Source organism: Corvus moneduloides, chromosome 10 (assembly GCF_009650955.1).
Source record: "Corvus moneduloides isolate bCorMon1 chromosome 10, bCorMon1.pri, whole genome shotgun sequence".
NCBI classification, from domain to species: Eukaryota; Metazoa; Chordata; class Aves; order Passeriformes; family Corvidae; genus Corvus; species Corvus moneduloides.
The window spans coordinates 4,735,074-4,754,908 of record NC_045485.1 but is presented as its reverse complement, the minus strand read 5'-3'; the positions used below and the strand labels follow the sequence as shown (position 1 = coordinate 4,754,908).

At 44.6% G+C, this 19,835-nt stretch overlaps 1 protein-coding gene across 1 annotated transcript; it reads right to left on the bottom strand.

Moving 5' to 3' along the window:
* Window positions 1-6,042: 6,042 nt before the first annotated feature.
* On the bottom strand, window positions 6,043-7,101 carry GPR148 (G protein-coupled receptor 148). The gene has a single exon (XM_032120297.1). The coding sequence runs from the start codon at window positions 7,099-7,101 to the stop codon at window positions 6,043-6,045; it is 1,059 nt and encodes a 352-aa protein (XP_031976188.1).
* Between the last annotated feature and the right edge of the window lie 12,734 nt (window positions 7,102-19,835).

Sequence of the window (19,835 nt, the reverse complement as noted above, 5' to 3'; positions counted from 1 at the left end):
GTGGCAGTGCACTCACAGGATTTTTCTCACGCGTTTTGGTTTCCTGGAACGCAATCGTACAAAACGGTCTGCTGGAGAGAAAAACAGTTCCAGGTACTGTTCCCAGCCTGGTTCCTGAGATTATCACGTGCTGTACCAGAAGGGGCAAATGTTCATCGGGCCAGGAGGGCCCAAGTCGCGAGTCCCAGCATCTAGGTCAGTTGCAGGGAAAGAAAAACAAACATTGAAGAGGTCACGCCCGGGACGCCCTGGGACACTCTTGGCCAAAGACTGGGAACATATTCCCGTCCCTCCTCCCCTGCCTGGTTGCTGGAAAGAGCCAACTCACTATTAAATCAAGACAGAAAACACTGTGCAAAACAAATCTCTCCAAGTGAGAGATCAGTGACTCCTTCCAGCCTTCCCTCCCTCTCTGTAATGTCTCCTTTTGCCTTATACAGTATTAAAAATAATATTTCTGTCATCTTAGGCTGAGAAAAAAACATGGATTCCTGAATTTCAGCACACTAATGCCAGAGAGCTCAGTGATGTGGCAGTGCCTGCAGACAGTCCTGGTGCAGGCTGAGCAGGGCAGACAGCCTGTGGGGTGGGTGCAGCCTTCCAACAGGTCTCCACTGCATCCTTTCCTCAGAAAAACTGCAAGAAATCCTGTTTCTTCTGCAATTTGCCCCATGCCTTGAACTCATCTCTGTAATTCCAGCCAATCCCCATATTTTCTCACTCTAATTTTCCCACAGGCCTTCCATTTTCAACTACTTTTTAATTGCTCCCCTTCCTTCCTTACATTCCTGTCATTCTGCAGGTCCAGCACGTCTCACACTTCCATGCTGTCCCACACTCTCCCATCCCACTCTGCTTTTCAGAGGGCATGAAGAAATACCCTCCAAGCAGAGTATTTAATTTCAAAAGGATTTTTTGAAGAACAGTTACCTTTGACTTGGCTGGTCTAGAGGGACAGAGAAGGTGGATGAATGGGGAGTCTCCCTCTCCCCTTGAGGAGCTGCATTTCTGTATCTTTACCTGTTGGAAAAACTAATTATAGCAGCTGCTGAAGCTGACTAGTTCTTCCTACTGGGAATCATCCTTAAAACCAGCAGCTCTCAGGAACTGGTTGCTGTTTTTTTTCCTGTAATGTCCATAGCAAAAACTTGTATACTTTTTTCTTGAGAAAGATAAATCACTGAGTTGGAAAAAAGTTGTTCAAATAAACTTCCTAAAGCAAATTCTTAACTCCACATCTCAAAGGCAGAAAACATCCTCTTGTCTCTCCTAAGGTAGTTTCCTAGTCACATGTGCAAACCTTGGGCAATCATAAGCCAAAACAGCCCTCATTAACAAACACGAGACAGCACAACCACAGCTTGGCTCCTTTCCCTCTCCTAACTCATGAATCTCTCAGAAATTCTGACGTTTTAATAGCAGTGCATGAAGAATTGAGTTTATTTGCCTCTCTGCTCTTTGTACCTTCTGGATTCGTGTTGCAATCTGAAGGGCTTGAAGTATATTGAAAAAAAAAAACATTGGAAATCAGTAGTTTTATACAGACAACAAAAATCACAAGGTTTGTGAAAAAATGACAAGAACCAGATGTGCTGGGCACTCATTTGCCAGCAGCAAGGTGGAGGTGGGGACAGGAGACAACAGAAATCAAGTTTCAAGTAACCTTGCAATTTCCTTTTCCTATCACAGGCTCTTTCTCATCTGCCGTGGATACCCGCCTCCGGCAGGGAATGACCACAATCACAGTTTCTGCCCAAGGAACACAGAGTATCTCGATGTACAAAACAGCGACCAGCGAAGCAAAGAGCCAACTCCCCTGCAGGAGCTGCCTGAGCTGTCTCGGGGGAGCTGGTGCTGTTCCCCAGCACTGGGACACAGCCCTGGCGGTCTCGGGGCTGCCCCCAGTGCAACCAGGCAAATGCCACTTTCCTTCTGCCCTATTTCTATATTACACTTCCAGTAGAAAATGACACAGCCAACTGATGGAGCAGAAGTAGACACTCCAATAGTAATTACTAAAACTGCAGGAGGTTAATTAGTTTAACTGAATGATTACTCAAATGCTTGCAATGAACTGTACCTCAAATCCAAAGCTGTGTGCTTGTTTACCTGCGTGGAGATCCTCTGTATCTCCTGACAGCGAAACTGATCTCATTTGAGGCACAGACCTATCTCTGATGTAATGATGTCTGCAGTGATGTATAGCACAGCCCCAGCTCCTGGAATGCAGGTCTGACTCCCTTCAGTCGGCAGGTTACAGACAGCAAACTGCACTGTAAATCCAGCTGGGAGGGGGAAGAGAGCAGTGGTAAACGTTGTGACAATCTTGGCTCAAGAAAAGAGGGGAAAAACTAACAGGAATATATTTAGGCTATAAAGTAGAATACCTTTAGTGATTCATGCTATTGCAATTCATTACAGGATTACTGCCCTCAGCTGCCAAATCACATGTTAAAGCCAACTGCTCTCCATTTCGTTTCAAATTAAAATGCGGGGCAGCCACCGTGACGTCCAAGAAGTTCACTTATGTGACCTGGGAAAGGTCGATTACTGGGCTCTGGTAAACAGTCTCAGTTTGAATTTCCAGAGCTTATGTGTAGACATCCTTACAAGGCTGATGATCACTGCACCCGAGAGGTTCTGGAAAATGCAGAAGCCAAACATTCTTTAAGACAAAACTCGAGACATTTATGAAAAGCATTGTAGGAACCTAGTGCTTGTGACGTTGCCCTGGCGAGCCCTTTGATCCTATTCAGATAGACTGGGGAAATCCCAAAGGCAAATGGTTCAGGCACATGGTGTGTTTCTTGTATGCACGCTATAACCCGCTGCTTTGTACCAAACAGCACAGTAAGAGTCCACGGAAAGAAGTTGTTTACAAGCAGTCACTTAAGAAGAATGTACCTATCTAATGTTAAACCATTTTAAAGAGAACTAACGTCAGCTTGCAATGATCTTTCTTAGAAGATCATCTCCACAGAGCAGTGTTTTGTTTGCCTGGTCCTTGTGATATCACTGTGGGCAGGCTTTATACATACATAAACTTGCTGCAATCACTGATTCACTTGTGTCGCTGTTATCCCCAGAGAGACGGCGAAAATCACGACATAAGTCCAGGTCAGATGATATGGCTGAAGCGACCTCGTTTAATCACCCATACCTTTTATAGCATGGTTCGCAAAAGAGAAATTACATGACTGGCCTATTGACCCACCACCTCTCAAGGTGATAGGTTGAGCAGTAAGACACTCATTTCCAAATATTATTCTTAAAGAAGGAAAATAATTTTCACAGTTCTCGTAACAACCTGCAGGTGTAAAAATGGTTTACATTCTCTCAAACTGTTGTCCATCCAGTTCGCATGAGAACGAAAGCTTTCACAGAGAAGCTGTGAGAAGCTGGATTTCTCTAACTGCCCTCTCATGAGAAAGAAAATTTCACAGGAAAGTTCCTCTGCCAGCCCTTCCTAGCACCCACACACTTGCTCTGTCTTTCAGCATCCTTCTTTATGTTTCCAAACTTCTAGTTGTATTTAAATATATCCATGGGATGTGTATGTAAGAGAGAGTTACAGAATTGGCAACAGAATCCTGCCCAGGAGATTATACCTTCATAATTGCCAGAGGTCAGCAGGAAGACCAAGTACTGCTAACCTGCTGTTACACAAAGTCACCTATGGCTCCATATGGAATTACCTTTATGCTATTTACACAGTGATCTTTATGACTTATCATGAAAATTTCCAATAGAGGTAAACATGAATGGACCTTGCATGGGCAAAACAACCTGTAAGTTATCAGCATCCTTGTCATTAAGCACTGGCATAAAAATTTGGCCCAGGATATGAGAGCCTGGGGATTCACAAGTACCTCTTCCATTCTTGATCTTCCAACATGCCAAAGGGGTTCAGCAGAAAGAACCTGACCCAGTATGCAGACATTTTCCCCATCCTTCCTAGTGTTATCGAAGACCCCTGTTACAGGCTGAATATGAGGTATACAAACATAATTTCTGTGACAGATGTCAAAGGTACATTCATCTTGGACAAAAATAAAAGCAGCCAGTAAAAAGCAACTTCTTGATCCTTTTATTGAAGAGGATTGAGAAGCACAGAACCATGGTTAAAGCAAATATGCAATATTTCAGTTTATTCACTTGCAACAATTTTACCTTAGAGATACTTCTCACACAAGAAGTATCCCTTAGCAGCAAAGCCTCTAAGATGTCCCTGCTCATTCCCCCCACCTCTGAACTGGAATTTGTTACACCCTCAGTTGTGCTGATGCAGCTGTTTTCAGAACATCCTATAAAACAGATAACTGAGGTAATCTCAGTTAAAATGAAAACACCACTTCTCTTTGAAGAGATATTTTTAACCTGCAACCCCAGAAGCAGTTGCATCAGCAAACAGGAGAGAGCAGACACTGCAATGTGAGGAGAGTAACAAGCAGTTCGGGAATGAGGAGAGAGGATCAGCAGGAACTGCTCGAACTGGCTTCTCTGCCAAAAACATTTCATGCAACCAGACACCGATCTCCTCCTGGCTCACACTTAGTGGAACTCTTCAGATGAGTGTGAAATAGCCAAAAGCCACTTTCAGCACTTTCTGTGTATCGCTTTAAGCAAACAGAAGGTGGAGAGAGTCTGCACAAGGAAAATACTGCACAGAGTGAAATCAAGGACCTTTTTCTAAAGTCCAATGTATTTTTCCATAAATATTATCCTTAGAAATACAGAATTCTTTTCTCAAGTCCAAGGAACAGAACAGCAATTTAAATTTCCCACACTGATGTTTATATCTAATGAAATTTTGGTTTCTTCAAAAGTCAGAAATATGTTTCACTTGTCTTCTGTAGGTAGGTGGCTGATTTGGAAAACCTAACAGGCTCTTACAGGATCTCATTTTTCTTGCCCCGATACACCAACCAGCTCTGCAGCCTCTCCTCCTGACCTTCCTAAGGCTTTGGTGGCAGGTACCCAGCAGCAGCTCTGACATGGTGTAGCTGTAAACTGAGATCAAGCTGCTGGAGAAGATTTTTGGGAGGCAGAACTGGAAGTTGCCTCGGCAGAGACTCAGAAGCGGTGTTTATGCTTAGTCCCTCGCCCCAGGTCCTGTCTGAGCCACGGTGTGGGTACCCTTGTACCCAGCCTGGCACCTCTCTGCTTCTGCCCTGCTGTCCCAGCTGCTGGGCTCAGCCTTGGCTGGGTCAGCTCTGCACGGCTCCAGCAGGGACTCGGGGCTCTGGGCTACCCCAGGCTCCCACAGCACCCCCTCAGCTCCGCAGGCACAGCAGTTCTGTGCCCAGCAGGGAGGGAATGCCACCCGCTGCCCACTGCTCTTCCTCCCTCACCCACCTCTGTAACGACCTGGCAGTGTCATGTGCTGGGCTGCCCAGCAGACACTGATCAAAGCTGGCTTCCCAGCAGACAGAGATTTTATCAAACATCAATGTTTTGCAGACTGTCAGACAGACTGCATAAGGCAGCGAATACACCAGCACACTGCACAAGCTAAGGAATGATGTTTCACTGAGTGCAGCAGTTTCCAGAGGCACCTCTCAGCGCGTGTTTTAAAGAACAGGACTTTGGCTGCCAAACTTGCAAGAATATAGCATGTATGAAAGAAATGGTTGTTGTTTTCACAGTGTGTTTGGTTAAGGATCCTCTGCTGTAGGTGATGCTGTCACAAGACCTGTAGTTACTCCTTTGCTTTGCATTAGCTACTTCTAATTTTCTTTTTCCAGAAAGGCATCTGCAACAGCTGGGTGAAAATGACCTTAATTCAAGATCTCCTTTTAAAAGTCCCGCCTTTCACATCAGAACAAAACTTGGAACTTCATCCAGGGTAGCATTCACTATATTCTCAGCTGTGTCATGATGAAAGATCTGTGGCCTTTTGGCACGGAGGAGGCAGTGATGAACCCTTGTCTTCTTACCACGGGTTGATCGCTTCTCCACTTCAGAAGCTGCATGATTTCCATCAGTCCTGCACAATAACAAGGTAAGGACAACTCCTCCGCTGTGGCTGTGCCCTGTGTTGCCTCAGGATGGTGGTGGAGCAGGTGACACCGTGCGAAGCTGCTTCCTCCTGACAATGGATTTGAGAGAGGCTGAGATCTCTCTGTATCGAAGCCCATACAGAAAAGGAAACAGAACTTTAGGAAGAATCATGAGGACATTGCAGACTGTCAGGGAGACCAGGATTCCTGTCTGCAGTCTGATGGCAACATTAACATACAAGAATGATTCTATAAAAAGAGCCAAGAGTGGAAAGAGGTAAAAAAATAACACAGTGTTGTGCATTAAGAATGTCACACTGGCTCTGGAGCAGATGCTCTCCCATATACCCGAGTGTTTGGTTTTAAAATACAGAATAGCATAGCAACCAAATATTACAGACAGGCAGAGAAAGATAACTGTGGTAGAAACCCAGAAACAGAGTTTCACAGTTTCAGTCCCATTCAGAGTTAATATTAGTATTACTGGAACTGAGCATGTTTCCAGGACGCAGGGCACAAAGCTGTGCGTAGTCCATAGCACACAGAAGAAAATCCCAGAGAAAGCTCCAGAACACATCCATAGTAATGCAATGATTTTTTTAGTTCGTGAAGGAGGCAAAATAACAATGTAGCGCAAAGGAAATGAAACAGCTATGTACGTGTCCAAGACTATTGCAACAGCTGTGAACAGTCCTCCACAGTAAGCCACTGCCAGCAAAAATAAGAGGAGGACACAAGCTTCCTTTGGGAGGTGTAGATGTGCTGTATTGAGAGCAGCTGACAGGGTGTAAACCAACAGGTAGATCAGATCAGAAAGCAGAGTATTTCCCAGCAGCATGTACCTTGTTTCCTGACGGATGTCAAACCGAGAGAAGATCACAAATAAGATGGTAGGGATGATGAGGACACCTGCCACGAGGCAGACAACTGGAGAGATTAAAAACATCTTCATGTTTGTGCCTGATGGGGTGAGAGACCATTCCTCCAGCAAAAAGAGCAAAGTTGTGTCATCCAAATTTGAGGAACTGTTGAACTCTGTCTCCCTGAGGTGGTGCACAGTTCCATTTGCTCTCCTTACTGAGGCACAGCCAGGGAAGTCCATTTCCTTAGGATTTTGGGATGATTGTCTGACTTGGAGAAAGCAGATCTTCTATGCTGAGTCCTTAGAAAGGCAAATGAAGCAGAGGATGCAAAAAGCCCATGGAAGCAAAGTGATTTCTGTAGCCAATTCTACCAGCTCTCCTCCAGGACAGAAAGTTCAAGTGAGTTCTGTGGTGCCAAAAATGGTTTTGCCTAAAGAGGAGATTTTATTTTCTTTCTGCAAAACCTAATGTTTAGAAAAGAGAATGAATCTCTGGGTGGCTTAAAAAAGACTAAATCCCTCAGCTAGCTCTATGAACAGAAGTGAATGGGCTGATCATTTTCAGTAATTTGTTTTTTCTCATCACATTATCACTCCAATGAGGCAGATGAAATATTAACCTGATTAAACAAATATGCGATGATACAGAGCAACATACCATGTGTACTGATGTAGAAGAGTCATAAATGTGATTGTACCAATTTGTATGCAACAACACAATTGATTTGAAGTGATCAATCAAAAATGCTCTCAATCCTGTTGTAAAATTGTAGCACAATCACTCTAGTGAACGAAATGATCTTATTTGTAGATGAAAACCATTTTTGGTTCAGTGAATCAATCCATGTTATTCATGAATGATAAACCTTCCCCTACCTTTTTTCATGCATGATACACAATACTGAATTCTCACCTATTGCAGCCTTCCAGTCAATCTGTGCATTGTCTGGGATGAGTGACATACACTGTCATGAACCAGCATACCCTACAGCAGACTTGGCACTTCCAATGTCCACTTGGAGACCAATTCCTGGTTTCCTGGCCCGCACACTCTTGCTGCACTGTGCTGCTTTTAATGCCAGATCTCAGTATCAGAGCTGGGGGTGCAATGAGAGAATTGTGAAGGATCTGGACTGTGGAGCAGGAACATTTCAAATTCTTCCATGGGTGGTGTGACCGAAAGAAAAGCTGATTTTTGTTTTTTTATAGGCCCACCTAACTTGGCATTATTGTATTCATTTTCTTCCCAGCGCTACCAGCCCACAGCAGTGCAGCTTCCCTCCACAGGAGCAAGGGCACAGCTCACCATGCAGGAAGTCAGAAAGCCCTGCTGTGCCATGGACATGCTGCCTCAGGGCATGCCAAGTAACGAAGCAGACAGCTCATGAAACTCAGCATCAGTCATCAAATCTTGTGCACATTTCATTTCCTGTCACACTGATAGCTGGCATCCATGGAACTGGATGTTAAGACAGTTGACAGGGTGCACCATATGGAACAAAAAGATAGAAGGAAAAACCAACGATAATTTTAAGCACAGTATTTCTGTTGCTATGGTGTCTGGGGCAGGCAAAACAAGGTGATTATTTTTGCTCACTCAATCCTGCATCCACTGAAAAGTGTGTGAGCAATATTGATGCAATTATGCATTTGGCTTCAGGGTCATGCCCTGCATCTATAACTGAGTCACAAAACAGTTAATACCTTAAGTAGACAGTAGTATTCAAAACTGTTGAATTATACTTTTGTCACAAAATGGAAGGGAAGGAATGAAAACTCAGGCGTGTAAATCACTTCCAACTGTAATTTCAGATCTCTGTTAATAGTGGAGGTGTTTTTTGCCTCCCAGCTCCTGGCACTCCAAGGATGTCCTATTAATGGTCAGAATCTCTAATTTCCATATAAAATCACAACTGTATTTTCCACCAACTGCTTAGGATTCAATGTGAAAAAACAGTAGTTCATTGTCGTATCAGCTGCACACTTTTGGCTGATAGAAAAATTAATCATAGAATGGTTTGGGTAGGAAGGGAACTTAAAGTTCATCCAGTTCTAGATGAGTGACTGAAGGCTCACTCAGTTGACATCCTCATGACAAAGGGAAAGTATCTCATGACTCTCTCGTTCAGCCCACCTACAAAGAGTACCACATAGCCCACAAGGCAACACAGGTGCACAGCCCTGTGTGTCCTGTGCTCAGCTATTCCTCTGCTACAGCTGGCAAAGTAAGCCCTAAGGCATGAGCTTGTTCAGTTTTAACTGTGCTCCTGTAAAAGTCTTAGGAGCGCAGGAGGGCTTCAGTTTTACAAAAATGGACAACAGCAAATAACTGGAAGGCAGATTCAACCCCACCAGACCTGGGCAGGTCCAGCCAAAGCCACTCCCCTCAGACTTCCACAGGGGCTTTTAACTGCTCAGTATAGTTGTGCTAGATTTAGAAATGTGAAAGGCTGGTGTCTTGGCACACTGATATAACCCAGAATAGGTGGTTCTGAAGAATACCTGTTTGTTGTTTCCTTTCATTTTCTTGACCTTAGGAGGCATTTCCACGTCTGGACATTTGCAAGGGGTTGACAGATCTGAGAACCACTCCTGAGGATTCTGAATTTAGCTCCTTTTGCCATTGCACCTCAGCGTTCAATAGTTTGTGGTGCCAACCTGAATGATCCTCTTGAAATTTCCTGCAAACCTCTCCTTAATGCTCTGGTTATTGATTTTTTTAAATGCTCTCTAGTAAATTTATGTTGGGTGGGCGCACTTTTTATGTATCTTGCTGATGCAGACACACTGTGTTAGCAGCCTCTCTTCTGGCTCTTATTCTGTATTGATTTTCAAGCTGAGCCACGCACTGTTAATTACTTTAGTCATTTCTGCTTCGATAAGCATCCCGCTGAAAGCTTAGTTATATTATCTGATGGGTTTGGGAGATCTCAGAAAGGATGCAGCCAGCCATACTGAGCACTGTAACTCCTGCAAAGACTGCACTGCATCGTATTCTCTTACTGACTATAAACAGGTATTGTCAAACTGAGCAGAAAGGGTTAGAAATATTACTGTCTTACAGCATTGGGCACAGGTGTAACTGCATACACACATAGAGAAGGTTCCTGCTTCACAGAGTTTACCTGATCCATTCAACAAGTCAACAGGTACACTGCTGCCAGACAGGGAGCACCAGACAACAAAGAGAAGCCAACAGAATAATGCTAGGATTTCTCCAGCCCTTCATCCCAAGAGACTGTGTTAGAAGGGGATACCCAAAGGAATGCCCACATTCACCTCTGAGGCTCCCTGGGTGCCATCATGTCACTGTCTCAGTGTGATCACAGAATCTTTGATGCGACTGCCATGTCCCAGCCTAAAAAATGTATACTGTGCTGTGGGTCTGCCCCAGAGACTGCTGCTCCTGGCCAGGAGCCCAGGGAGAGCACTGTAAGGCAGAAAGACTGCCTCAGACTCCATCACACCTCCTCAAACAGAAGTGTTTTGGATGAGACAGTTGGGTCCAACAAATCAGTATTTTTACTGGGATGTTGTTCCATGGGTCTATTTCCAGCTATGCTTAGTAACAGAGCCTTGGCCTCAGGAGTCTTTATGAGCTGTTAGAGTTTCTTCACCTTCCTTCCACGAATGCCCCCTGCCCCTTCCAGGCTTATGTAGGACCAGAAGGCACCTCCCTTGCTGGTGAAGCTTTCCCAGTCATGAATAGCCAAGTGCTCATGAGCAGGCCAACTCCTCCCAGAAGGGCAGGAAGAACCAGGTTTTTGCCTATATCCATGTTCTCACTCTGGGGAAATGAGCTGCTGCTGCCAGTGAAGAAAGTAATCAGAGCAGTTTAACTGTGGTGTTTTTCTGGTTAAGCTTTCCCTTTTTCTTCTCCTTTAAAAAAAAGTCAGTTAGAAGACAACTTTTTTCTAAACCTTTAAGATTCCCTCTAAAGTTTTCTGCAAGCCACAGGGAGAGGTACAACTTGTCCGTGCCTCAGCCATCTGTCCCCACGTGGCTCCAGAAGGATTGTTCAGTGCCCTGCTTGTTATTTGCTGTAGATAAGAGACATACACACTGCTGTAGTAACTGTACAAAGTCCACAAATCAGGCAGAGCAATTACTAAAGTTAAGGGAGTGAAAAAATGGGTGTGAAAACTAAGCACATATTACAATGCTTTGAAAGGTCAAAGGAAACTCGGAACAAAAGAAAACAGGGATTAGAAAGTGCTGGTTTGAAGATGTTTTAATGAGGCTCTCAAACTAAAGAGGACATTGAGAGAGACTGGGAGGACTCAGCATTAAATCCCTACATCACTTTTCCTAATTCCAAATACCATCAAGCCACGGTGATCACAAAGTCAAAAAAAATTTTGTACCAATTTGGCGTTGCAGAAGCAATATTGAGAAATAAGCTGGATGTCAGAAGAATGGAATTCTGAAATATTTGACAAATATTTCAACAAAAGTTTTGAGAAGTAACAGTTTAAGTACCAGACACCTCCTGCTTTCCTGCAGATCACTGCACGGCCCTGACTGCTGCGAGCTGAGGCCAGCAGAAGTCACCCATTTTCATTCCCCGAGCCTGGCAAAGCAAAGAAAGACAGGTTTTCCTCTTTTGTGCTGAAAGGACACATTAACATGTTTTCCTGTGACAAGCTGCAGATGTGACCAGAGATTTATAGCAAACAACTGCTACTTTTTATGGTCATTTATGGACAGACTCACAGGACTTCAAGAGAAGCCATCCTAGACTGTTCCTTTGATTCAATGATCTCTCCTGCCTTCCTACTTTTTATAAAAATGCATCTGTGAAACAGGACAAATAGCCTACTAAATAAGGCCTATTTATAAAATATTAGCTTCTTTCCTGAAGCAGTTTAATTTATAAGGAGAAATCTTGCTTAACTTCTGAACGCTATACAACAACACTGGTGCTAACAGGAGTTACCTGCAGAAATCTAAGTCCTTTAGATAAAGAACAATAACATTATTCTTATCTGGGTATTTAGCAGCTATCAGAAGAGATTAAACCAATATTCAATACCACACAGAGTGATGAGCAGAACTAGAAATACACATCTGAATTTGTGACTCCTTGACTCCTTTAAGACAGGAGAAAGCTCCTTCTCCTGAGAGAAAGCTCCTCCTGAGAGAAAGCTTCTCAGATGGGGAGATACATCTCCCAACCTCCTTAGAGCACCCATCCATCTCAGGCTGTCTTTCTGGTGGTGGCTGGCACCAGAAGTTTTATGTTCCTGTCCTGTCTCACCTGCAATGATCTCCAACATTGCCTAGGAAGGGCTGCTGCAGGCAGGCAAAAGCAGAAGTTATCTGGCTCTGTCCCTGTCTCACTATATCTTGTCTCACGTAAAAAGCCAGGCAATACAGGAGAGGTGTAGCATGATGGTTCCTTGAAGGATGGCTTGCTGAGAAAGGGATACAGATGGCTGCAGAGTGTTAAGTGCAAGCCAAAATTAAATACCAAAACAGAGCTGGAATTGGAAAGGGTAGAAGAGACAGGTTGGCCCATACAGCTTGACAGGCAGGGGCTTCAGTGGTGATGCAGCAGCCAAGAGGACCCCAGCCACAGCTGCACACTGTCACAGCTCCTCCCTGAGAGCTGGGAAATGCTCGCCTGACTGCACATCCCGGGGGCAAAGACAATATAGGAATCAAGATGGAAGGAAACACTCTAGAAGTGGAGTTGAAACAGAAGAGGGAGGAAAAACGCAGTGTGAAAGAAAATACACGTTATGTCTTCCTATTCATGCCTTTTGATGACAGCTGTGAGTGAATGGATACAGTCTGTCCATGGCACAAGGCACAGCACCATCCTGGGGAGGAAGGAGCGTCGCTGCCAAAGTTAAGATGCTCCTTTCCAGTTCCCAGCGCTGCACCTAGGAACAGCAGTGGTTCCTGGCTGGTAAAGACACTGAAGCAACATTGATTCTCTGCAATAACTCTACCCACAGGGAGATGCTGACCTTATCTCGCACTGATGGAAGCAGGTGCCAGGCACAGCTGCCATATGGCAGAGAGATTAACTGCCAGCATGTGCTGAATACGAGTCACAGTCTTATTAGCCAAGCAGGGAACATGCCGTGGGCCGCATACACAGTGCCATTCACAAGCTCTGTTGTCCCTTCCCAGCACTTCCTTTGTTACTTATCCAGCACAGGTGCTTAAAAATTAGGTTTTCTCCATATGAGTCCTGACTCTGCCTTGTTCTTCTAACAATGGCTTTGTACTGCTCCCACTCATTTCCATAGCAATACCCTGTCGTCTCACACCCGAGGTTCAGACTTCCTGATAGGAAAACACTGTTAGGGTGGGAGTACAAACACAAATGTTCCAAAATTATAAAGAGAAGAGAATTCTTTTTTTTGAGGGGGAAGAGCAAAATGTAACTTTACTACTGTTATGTAAGCCCACATTAGTCTTACTCTCCTGGTGACCTCCACAGGCACAGGGTGGAGGGCACATAACCCCCTGGTATGTCCAGAACTTCTCACCAAACCGGCAGAGTTACAGCTCACAACAGGGAGAGACCAAGCCATGGACAGAACAGCAAGCTGAAATCCTCACTAGACATTGTTAATATAATTTCTAGTTTAATTATTTGTTTACTTCTTCTCCAGTTCAAATTCCAGCTCATTAAACAATGTTCATGAGAAGCACCAGAGGAGACACATCCTCTCTTCTCCTTTACTGTTGTCCTCTGCAGCACCAAGAGCCAAAAGCAGCTCCAAACTGCCTCCAGGTAGCTCAGAGATAGCTCAGCTGTCCACAGGCAAATGCCTGTCGTGTAGGAGTTCATTACATTTGCAGCTACTGGTGTGACTAGTAACCAAACTATTTTTCTAACCCATGCTTAGCATTTTCTCAGGAATTCCTAGGTCCTTTTAATTGAGCTGTTTTTTCCTCCCATAAAGCAGCAGTTTCTTTCTCCAAAGAAAACATTTCAATGCCAGCCCAGCACAATGGATAGCAGCTGCGGGAAATATAAAGATGCACAAAACTGCTATAGAGCACAAAAGCTTCAAGGCAACATATACAGGAAGAAAACTTAAATGAATTAGCAATCCTTATTAAGAAGCCATTTCAACAAGCTGTGAGTTGAACCAGATCAGAACTGCCCCAGTCTCTCACCAAAGCCCCGCAGTGATGCTCTGGGACAGTTCAGGGGCACGCACTCTTGTGCAGTTCCCATTCCTGGAAGCACTACCACCATCAGATGTTCTCTCGGTCACCCCAATACCAGCTGCGCCAGCACTCCTCCCCCTTTCAAACACCTGGTTCCCCTGGGAAGCCGACAATATTCTCATGATTTTGGATCTTGTGTTCAAACCAGTGCAGTGACATCAGTGCCAGCTACAGCTCCAGCACAGCAGCTGTGGAATTATGTGTGCCATCCCCCAGGACACCACCTCAACCCCTGCCACTTGCGTCTCTTCATTTCCTGCCAAGTATCATGCCAATTTCTTCCACATCAATTTCTAAGCTGAGACCTCCTCTCTACTTATTTCTCTCTCCTGCCTGCTGCTGGAGATTGGAATGATGGTGAAAATGAGACACGCAGTGCCAGCCACTTTTCATCCCCAGCTCTCTGTCCTGAAAGTCTCCTACAATGCCTATTTGTGAACCTCTTCAGCTGCTGTCAAGACCCTCTGTGAGGCAGTTTCTGATGTGCAGCACTGCCCCCCACTTTTAGTTGAAGCCATCATGTGTCTAAGGCTGTTTCTGCTCTTGGCAGCCCGGCAAGCTGAGGAGTCAAGATAAGGGGAACCCCCCTGCTCCCATACCCTCAAATCTACACCACCAGTCTCACAGAATCAAAGAATAGTTTGGGTTGGAAGGGACCTTAAAGACCATCTAACCCCCCTGCCATGGGCAGAGACACCTTCCACTAGACCAGGTTGCTCAGGGCCCTGTCCTGCACATCATTGTCCAAAATCCCTCTTTGAGCTTCTCTGGATGCTGGAAGGTTTTATAGGGTCTTCCCAGAGCCTTCTCTTCTCCAGGCTGAACAGCCCCAATTCTCTCAGCTTGTCTTCATCAGAGAGGAATACAGGCTTTCCACACAAGTCGAAAGTTCCTGAACCCCTGCTGTCTGCTTGGGCTGACACAGGAGCTGCCTGCCACGTGGTCTGCACTTGGTTTCACAGCCAGTGTCTCACCTTGACACTGCTAAAAGCATTACAGAAGCAGTGACCTCAGCCCTGAAGGGAGAGAAAGGCATAAAAGGACAGACCAGAGGAAGGCAGGGGCCCTTGAGGCTACACCCCAAGCTGTTTACTGGCAAGATTCCAGGCCTACTCTTTCTGTTCCCAAAATAGAGAGAAGTCTGTCCCATTATAAACCATCAATAAACACCAGCTTGGGGACTTTTCCCCCCACCAAGCAAAGCCTTTCAGTCTGTTGGAGAACAGCTTGCAGTGGGTTAACTCCCTCTTTGTCAGACCAAGATGGGGTCCTTGGAGCTTCACAGGGTGTCTGCAGGGATACAGAATTATAAAAAGGTATTTGTTTTTGTAAATGAACTGGAAGAGAGTCAGCTCCTCCTACCCACCCTTCATGCTGTCCTTTCTGGTTCTAGTGTGCTATAAATGACCAGCTTCTCTGATAATCTATGCATAATTGGGACTGTTTTCAGCAAGTGGCCCAACAAAAGCTGCTCTGAACTACTAAGTAATTTACTGATTTTGTTTTCAATTAATATAGTAGCCTTAGGAACAAGCAGCCTGTGTTCCTCTTTTAGGCACAAGATCTCTAGCCTAATGGAGAGACATCTAGAGGTTAAGCAGCATCTCATCAGCTCAACAGTGGGAAGAAACATGTTCCTACACTCATGGACCTTATTTGTTTTTCAGAAGACCTCTCCTAATCTGGAAATCTTAATCAATTTTCACCCGCTCTGGAATTTCCCTTTTTCTGCCTCCAGACTATCCCTTTCCTCTTCTCATGGAAGTATCATTCCTGCTCTGATCTTTTCCTTGGTTAGGTGTTGGGGTCTTTTTGGGGGTGTAGGGGGGTGGTGGAGGGAAGGGCTTTTCTGTTCAAACCTGTCCTAGGACCTGATCAGCCCAGGCCTCCTGTGTCTCTGTGGAGTCCAGTAAAGACAGCAACAAATGCAATACCCCAATGTCCTGCGCCTTGGAATCTGTGCAGGAATTGGGCCAGCCATGAGAGGATGCGCGGAGGAGGAGAGAGAGATTGTGGCTGTCTAATTCAGTGTGCTCTGAGCAGGCAGAGCGTGGAAGGCACCTCCATCTGATCCACTTACATTTCTGCCCTCTGATCCCTTGTGGGGACTGGACACGAGTGGGTCACGGCTGCTGTGAGTGGCACAGAAAAGCCACTCTTGCCTGCCCCCTGCTACGTGCATTTCCCCCTCCGGGCCAGAGCACACAGGTTCTTGCTACTGGAGCCCCCAGCAGAGCTGTGACTGACACCTCCAGGGCTCACTTCATGTGCTGAGGTGCACTTGGAACCACATCTACCTTGAAACACTGAAAAGGATGGGCCAGCCTCGTTTGGACTGGGCACAGTTTGTCTTTTGTTTAGCAGACCTGGCCTGGGTTTGGTGCTGCTACAGTATGAGTGTGATGACATTTATTATGACAAGGCAAGACTGTGTACAAGTCCCCTTTTTCATAGACCCAACTCCCACGATTACAAAGGTTGGCTTAACCTGAAAGCTTGCCTTTTCCTTCACAAATTCACACCAGTAGCGGTGCTTAAAATTATTCTAACTGCAATTCACATGCCTACATCTATTCTCAGCTTCTGTTTCCAGCCTTGAGGTTGTCCAGATTGTCCCTTTGTCCTTTTAAGACCTCTGCACTAATCACACTAATCCTCAGTAAGCAATCAAATCTCCCCATCTGTCCTTTTACTCTTTCCCTTGGCACCATGGTACGACTTCTCTATTTTAATTAACTCGAGCCGGGTGCCTTGTCAAGACTTAGCTGCTCTGATTTCTCATTATGTTATCATAATACCATTTAGCAGCACCACCCTTCTCAGCAAGGAAAACTAATTCCAGCCCCTTGAAGGCAATGTAGTGAGACACAGAGCACTCACCAGGGCCCACAGCAATATTTGGTCTCATTCTCGTTAACCTGCTGCATTTTCCTCCCAGTGAATGCACCAGTTCTGCCTACTCACAAAAGCACACTTTGGGATATGTTTTCTTCTTTTGTTTTTGATAGTCATGATCACTTAATTTCAACTTTTAACCCCTCTGAGCACTGCTTGAATGCCAACCACATGTACCTTGTTAATAGCAGTTTTAATTTACTCATTGCTAGCCACAGTTGGTAGCACCCCACACCAGTGTTTGCCCTTTTCCTGCCAAGCAACTCATTACTTCAAATTGTCCTGAACCTATTTCATATTTGCAGCCATTTAAGACCTGAAGTCCATGAGTCACTTCACAAATGAGAAGGAAGACTTTTGCTTTTATATCCTTCCAATCCTTCAACACCTCAGACTCTGTCCCTTCCTCAGGCCTGTTTTCATCTCTTAAATTGGTGTATGATTGCTGCAGGTGCTGTGAGTTGCCATTTGTGCACAAAGCACCAAGTCAGCACCAGGGACCTGTTTCACGTGAACTCCTGGTCAGCTCCTTAGTGAAACTCCCTTTGTAAGCACCTGCACATCAGCAGAATCAGACAGTCTGTGCTACACATCCCCCCTCAGGCTCACATATCCAGCTTTGTAGTGGTTGTGTGACCCTAATGGGCCATGAGTTGTCCTCTGGGAATAAGGAGCACTGAAAAGGCTGCATGGAACTTGGAGCTCTTGGCAGGAAGATGAGACTTGTGTCAAGCATCCAGCAATTTAATGCTAGGCAGCATCAGCAAAATCCAAGGAAGGTGTAATTTGGACAAACAGCAGTGACTTGGAGGAACAAACACAAGGAAGTATTCTCTGTCACACTCCAAGGAAGATGCCTGCAGAAATGGCCTCCTGTGGGCTTGTCATAGGCCGAATAATCAGAAGGCATCTCTCGCAAAATCAACATTGAGGTTATTTAATGCAGTTCTTTAAATGTCAATAATGTTAGTTTACATCCTCTGAAAGTGTTCTGTGTTTTTCCACTCTTAGGAAACCCTGCCAGATGTAAATATTTTAAGCAGAACAGGTGCAAGAAGCCAACTGAGCAGGATGTAGTATCTCTGCTCTCTCTTTTGTCAATGAACATGTATGAGAGTCTCACAGCCTAAATTTTCAGGTCTCAGTTTGTTGTTTGTGAATGAAAAGCACATTTGACAGCCACTTCTATAGCTCCCACACACAAGAATACAGGATTTTAAGCATATATATTCAGGGTACAGGTTGACAGTAAAAAAAGACAAGGATTTTTAATGTAGGAAGGCTGCCCAGTTTCAGGAATTTAGATGACTTGAGCTTGCCTTACGTGAATTGTGGAAAAGAGGGTTTGTTGACAAAGCTCACAGTTTCTGAAAGTCAGAGCCAAGTTGTTTCCGTGTTCGCCAGGACACGCATCCAATGTTGGATGTGCAGGGCCATCTAGTGGGAAGTCTCTGTGTGCAACAGCAGCCCAAACAAACAGCGTTTCACAACAGCCTGAACAAAGGCATCTTCGGCTGTCACATCTCAGAAGTGCATTTTACGAGTTTTTCTCTCCAGACGGAATGCTTCCCTGCTGAGACAGTACAGCATCCCCAGGAGAGCCTGTGGAACAAGGAATCAAGCCTGTCTTGCTGCAGGATCCCGTGCTACAAAAGGGTGCATTTCCTAAAATTAATTTCTTTTGGCCAATGACTTAGGGAAGATTTCTCAAAAAAAGGAAGCAACAACAACAAGACCCCCCAAACCCTAATTTTCAGTTTTTCTTCTCATTAATACAGGTGCAAAAAAGGCTCAGTGGCACTATCAGGCAGCACTGTGTGATGGGGCAGAAAGGCATTGGTTTATGTGTAACACTCCATCTCTGGTATTGGATTGAATTAAGCAGATAGGGGTGCTGGCTGGGACTCAGTAATTTTCACAGAAATATCGAATGTTCTGAGTCAGATTCTCTGGTCAAATGACTGTGATAACCCAGGGAATGCTGGTGTCCCTTCAGATTAATTCCCACATCTGTGCAGTGAGGAGGGTGAGAAGTGGGGTTTACAGCATTCGCAGGGTTACCTATAAATTCCACTGTGAATCTGGAAAACAACTAGGTTTTCCAAAAGCATGGGAAAATCGCTCATATTTAAGTTTTTACCATTTTCTCATGTTTTATTTACTACTACATTAAAGCTTATAAAAGCATTGCTGCTTAACAAACAGGTCGTTCCCCCTCCCCCCCAATTTACATATGAAGTAATAGTTCAAGCCCTGTAACAAAGCCTTCTTTTCTGGGACCTTGTTAATCAACTGCTTTTGCTAAGATGTTTACCTGCCAGCAATGCAGCTTTTCTGATTTCTAATTAAATTGGAGTTTCTTTTCCAGCCTTTTCCCCCCCATGGAGCCCCTTACACAACCTGTCTCTACCTAGTTTCATGAAACCTTTAAATAAAGGCAGTATTTTCTGAGGCCTCTCTCACTTTGTCAAGTTAGGCTAAGCCTGGCTAATAGGTGTAGAAGTTCTTCAAAGGGAGGGGCAAGTAGGCAGGTACAAAGAACAAGATTTCATAAATCTTTCTGATCTGGAAATTAAGCTAAAAAGAAGCTACAATATTAAGATAAATGTTCCGGTTAAAAACTCTTTAAAGCTGTGCAACCAATTATTTCATTCCATGAAAGCTGACATTGACTATTTATTTCTTCTTTATTATTAAATTAAAGAACAATTATATTAAATAAGAATATGCAGAGTGTGAAAGTAGAGTTTGGACTGTTCTCTAACCAACCCACATCTTTCTTGTAAGTACAGCAGTTAATATATTAGTACAAATTATGCCTAATTCAACCAGAAAATTGAAAAAGCCCAAAAAATTAATTGAAACAATAAATCCTCACATTCGCCTAA